General features: G+C 34.5%; 1 protein-coding gene across 1 annotated transcript; it reads right to left on the minus strand.

Annotated features, from left to right (window-relative positions):
• Positions 1 to 235: 235 nt before the first annotated feature.
• LOC127938173 (neurexin-3b-beta-like) lies at positions 236 to 5,187 on the minus strand. Its single transcript, XM_052534615.1, has 2 exons — positions 4,519 to 5,187; positions 236 to 3,114 (listed from the first exon to the last, which is right to left on the minus strand). Exon 2 carries the CDS (start codon positions 2,639 to 2,641, stop codon positions 2,168 to 2,170), a length of 474 nt encoding a protein of 157 aa, XP_052390575.1. The 5' UTR covers positions 2,642 to 3,114; positions 4,519 to 5,187; the 3' UTR covers positions 236 to 2,167.
• Between the last annotated feature and the right edge of the window lie 268 nt (positions 5,188 to 5,455).

Consider the following 5,455-nt stretch of genomic DNA (forward strand, 5'->3'; position numbering starts at 1 on the left):
ACTCATTGTATTGTCGATTATTGGTCTACCCTGTGGTGTGCCATTATCAGTGAGGTCAAAGTTACTTTACCAGTTAAGTTAATGCAGATAGATTTGTGACCCATCACCTTTGTTCTTTTAGTGATCAGAATCAGATTTATAATATTAAATATGTTACTATAACTATTTGCGATGTCATAGTGTCTTGTCTAGTGTAAATGTCAGAAACTTGGGATAAGAAACAAAGTTACACAACTGGAAACAAATGGGAACTTTTTATTGCTGGACATACCTGTAGTTGTCAAGAGTTAAAACAATAACTGATGAACTGGGAAAAAAAAGAACACAAAATCTAAATCACAGCACACAACTCTGAGTGCTGTGATGATGACAAAAATGGAATGAATACACATGAGAAAAAAAGAGGAATTGCAACTACCACCAACACAAATGGTCATAATGCAACAAACCTAAAATAATGCAGGACAACAGCGCAACATATTGAAAATTAGCAGAATGAGAAAGACAAAAAATAAATAACTGTGAATTTCAGAAATGTGGTGGCAGTATGAATCTAATCCATCATCCACATTTATTTTATGAGCTCTTGTAACATTGTTTAAATAGAAATCAAGAACCAGATATTGTGGAGGTTGATTTCTACCAGTTTACATCTTATGATTTTCAAACATCTGACTCAATAACGCCATCGAGACAGATTAACATACAATACTCTTCCATAACACTTTATGCAAGTACAGTGGGGCTCAAACATCTGGGACCACAGAGATACAAATTTTCATTTATTTTTGTCATAAAATATTATTATAATAAATAAGCAATTTAAATGAAATGTTAGAATTCATTTTCATATTTATAAAAAAAATTCATAGTAGATTTTCGTCTGAGATTGATGCCAAAAGTTTGAGCAAAAACCAGCTGTTGTTATCCAGCATAATTTGTGTACATCAGTGGAAGCAAGGAAATTTTACCCCTTCATAATTGAAGTTAGACAAATTATCTTACCTGATTAGCAACATAGAAATTAGTGCAGTACCCTAAATATTTATTTTTGATAGTTCATAATATTACTTTATTTGAAACCCTCTGTTAATTCCTTTGCTTATATTAGGTTTTGAATCTCAGATTTTCAGTGTCGGCTCTTCACTGGATGAGCTACATTAAACTAGATTTTTGTTAAATTTGTACAGAAAAAGTATGAAAATGTCAAAATGTTATGAACAATAGTGAGCTACAAAGTACTGTATCTATGATGTAATAAAATATGTAAACATTTATTGTTTGACACAGGTTACTGTGACAACATGAAATATTCACTTGTTCGCAGTGAATTTGTCTTCCTCAAATCATTTCATATTTCAGTCAATGGATTTTTTCGTTAACACTTGATCCATATGTGAATTGTGTGCAAATGTGAGTAAATTTAACTGAATTTAATGTTGAATGTCTCATTTTCCATTTGTAAAAGATGGATGCTTTTCAGCTGAATCTGGCTATGACAGAGCTCAATCAGAATATGAATGTTAAAGCAACTAAGTCCTTGACGAACACTGTAAATAAATAAATAAATAAATAATAATAATAATAATAATAATAATAATAATAATAATAATAATAATTAACAAAAATAAAATAACAATAAAAAATGACAAACTATTCGTTTAATGGAACACTTCTTCTCCAGCATGGTTTAGAAAAGTACTGTTTTATGGCAAATTTTCCCACTTTGCATCTCCAAAATTTTTCATTTGCAAAGATATCTGTATTTCATCACACACATTACATGCATGTCCAAAATCATGACCATTACCCATGATCATTATTGATTTGTACAGGGTTACAATGGACAAGGGTTGCTTTGTGTGTGTCTTTTTTTACACCAAGGATTTTGTAACTCAGAAAGTCACTTGAGGGATAAAAATGCTGCAATGAGATATTTTACACGGGCATTGTCCCCCAACCAGACAGAAAGTAAAGTATCAAGGTCCCCAGAGTCCTATTTTTTCCTTCTCCCTATGCTTACCAAATGCTTAAGTGTGCTTCAAATCACATAACTTGGAAATAGGTTCAATGTGTTTGAGCTTTTAAAGGATGTGTAAAATCCCTGTTTCATGTTCAAGATTTCTCAGATGTTGTTCTGTGTATATTTGTCATTCAGATTTTCATTTTACACATAGTATTCCTTGTCCTTGTCTTTGGGTCTCTTGTTGCTGGGACCCTTAGTGTTGGGCTGTTTGTCTTTGATTACTGTGCCATTATTCTGTGCAGAATTGCTGATGTAGTTCCGTGTTTCATCTACCTGATAGGAGCCCTCATCCCTGTTCCTGTATTTGTACATGGCATAGAGGAGAATGAGGATGCACAGGGCGGCAGCAGAGATGATACCCACCACCATACCCATAGTGCTGCTGGACTCACGTATTACCTCCGAGGCACCAGGAGGCACTCTCCTGATACCTGGCACGGTGGGCAGGGCACTGGGGATGGTGCGCAACATGGGCTGGGTGATGTACGGCCCCTTTGGTTTGGTGCCGTCTATGTCAAAAGACGTGGGGAGTGGTAGTAGCACTATGTCCGGTTGGGGTTTGATTTCACGGTTGTTCATTTTCCCAGCTGGGATTTTAGGTGCACGCTCAGGCATGACAGGTGATGCAGCTGAGCTCCTGAAGTCAGGCTGAGGAGGGATGGCCGTAGTCCTTCCTGCCTCAGAGGCCTTGCTAGGTTTAAAGTCCTTTACTTCCCACTTGGGCGCAAGAGCTTTGTAGCCACCTTCGTAGGTCGACGTAGTCAAGATCTTATCTGTTACCAGGGAGAAGGTGGTGTAAAAATCTTCATCATCAGTAGGGGGTAGGCTAGAGTCGAAGGCCTCCCCAGAGCCAAAACCCGATATCACCAAACCATCACCATCATCATCATCATCACAATCATCGCTGCCTTGGTCTGACAAGCAAGGTACACCCGCCTTGGTGGCAATTGTCAGGGATTCTTTGGTGGACTCAATAATGGTGAGGACGGGGTGAAGGGTCAGGGGAATGGGGATGAAAGGGGCTCGAGTGGAAATAGGGGGGATGTCTATGGGATCCTCAACAAGAACAGGGATAACTAACTCCCCTCCTGGCAAGCAGAAGAAAAAGAAAGGAAATTAGTGTCCGTTCAAGTCTGGCTGCTTGCAAACAAGCATGGAAAAAAATAAAGCAAAGCAAGAACATTTGAAAAGAGATATGAAAACAAACAAACAAAAAACACTTGTCTAAACCAATGGCCAAAACAAACCAACTAAGAACTAAAAGATATAACAGAAATGTAAAAATGCGTGGTAAATTTATCAAAAGGCTTAAAGGGACATGCAGGGTCTTGAGCTTTCTTTTTGGCATACTCTATTTAATTGACCTCTAAACAGAACACCTGTTACCCACAATTATTGCACCCCTAAAACTTAAAGTGACTGAAATGAGTGAACCTTGAACATCTTTGTTTTGCTAAGTGTACGGACGAAAGTGCAAAGCTGAGCCGAACCGTTTTGAGCAACTGCTCACATTGTGAATTCATTTAGGAAATTTATGTCTAAGCATGCTGTTGGATCAATGAACATAAGACCAATGAAGAGCGTAATGTATGGAACACTCCCACAAATATATATATATATATATATATATATATATATATATATATATATATATATATATATATATATATATATATATATATATAGTATTGAAATTTCTAATTTTCTGAACAGCTTATTAAGACTTTAGAAAAAAATTACTTTATTTTTTGTTTCTTTCAAGTCTGTCACACTTGAGATAAGAGGCAATGGCCTTTTGAAAGTTCTTATGAAATTGCCACACTAGCACAATTTACATGACAGTTCAACAACACCTGAATGTTTGTCTATGTGAACACTAGTACCATATGTTATATGATTCGCATCACTCAGTTTGACAGAGATCATTTAATTTTTGAGAAAATAAACACATTAGGTTTCACGTGAAAAAAGATTGAACTTTAGTTCAAATTTAAACCAATTTATGGCAAAATATTGCATTTAGCTTGATTTACTGAATAAGGCCCAGTGTTCTTATGATTGATTACACAGAAACATGTTCTGGCTGTTTTTCATGAAGTTATTATTATTATTATTATTATTATTATTATTAATAATAATTTTTATTATTTATTTATTTTTTAAACAAGTCATTTATTCAGATGGTGGTTGAATCTGCTCAACTTACACCAAGGTGGCTTTGCAGTTTACAAACAGAGGGCACTACAAGGCAACACAGGTTTTAAACAACGAACCAAAAGAAATAAAAGAAGAGGAAAGAAAAATAAAAGCAATGCAAACAACAATTAATGGTTAGAGCAAAACATTAGAAATATTCACAAACCAAATGCACGGAGAGTCAAAAAGAGAGTAGTAAAATACATAAAAAGAAAATTAGTCTAAATAAATAAATAAATAAGCCCATAAAACAATTAATCAAAAGGTGGAAGCATACCATCAGTTTTGTGACTTACATCAACAAATTGCCCGCATGATTTTGGCAGGAAGAAAAAAAAATTACAAAAAATTAAGAAAGTTGTGTAAGAATGCTTGGGGATAAGTATGGTAAATATGTAATGATTTAATTAGGCAATCAGTTTATCCTTTGATTTTATATTTTTCTTCTTAGACAAGATGATACAGGAGGCAACGACACATACATTCACACCATGACATGAAAAATAACTTCACCATTCTTATTTTGATAAATAAATCATTTTATCTACAAAAGAAAACTGAACATTTTCTTTTTTAAGATAAGTTTGCTTTGAAGTATCTACAGCTAAATATTTTCTTTGTTTTATTTAAAAAATGAATTCTTAAATGACTGAATATGGTACATACTGTACCATTGCTAAGAGGAGAAGGGGAGTTGCAAAAGACATAGAAAGAGAGAAAGAGAGAGGCCTATGAACAGACTAGGTAGAAAATGACATAGATGGAAGGGAATGTGTAAGTCAGTTGCCATGTCCATGTAAAGGCGGTACGAAGCGGTCGGGTGGCAATAGAGCTTTGGGCTGTAAGGAAGTGATGGGGATATACAAACAATCAGCATATACATGCCCATCTACCAGATCATATAGCACTCTCAAGACTATAAGTACAGACCCTAAGATGCAACTTCTGTCCCATGCAGTCTCCGTTTTGGAATTCAAATTTATACAATTTAGAAGTCAGATTTGAGAAATGTTGACCAATATTTAATTGATTTTGAACATTTGAAGTAGACAATGGTACTTATTATTATTATTATTATTATTGTTTTGTCTTGAAAAAATGTGTGTATATATGTGACTGTATTTACAGGTATATAGTTCTAAAATGTCTCTGAATATAAACTTAATATTGGCCAAGCTAAACAAAAAAAAAAAAAAAAAAAAAAACTGACTCAAAGTGTTTAATTAATTATTA

The sequence above is a fragment of the Carassius gibelio genome, chromosome A20, assembly GCF_023724105.1.
Source record: "Carassius gibelio isolate Cgi1373 ecotype wild population from Czech Republic chromosome A20, carGib1.2-hapl.c, whole genome shotgun sequence".
NCBI classification, from domain to species: Eukaryota; Metazoa; Chordata; class Actinopteri; order Cypriniformes; family Cyprinidae; genus Carassius; species Carassius gibelio.

Excerpts from the sequence above, each read along its gene's own strand:
- LOC127938173 (XM_052534615.1), bottom strand. The coding sequence starts at position 2,641 with ATGCCTGAGCGTGCACCTAAAATCCCAGCTGGGAAAATGAACAACCGT.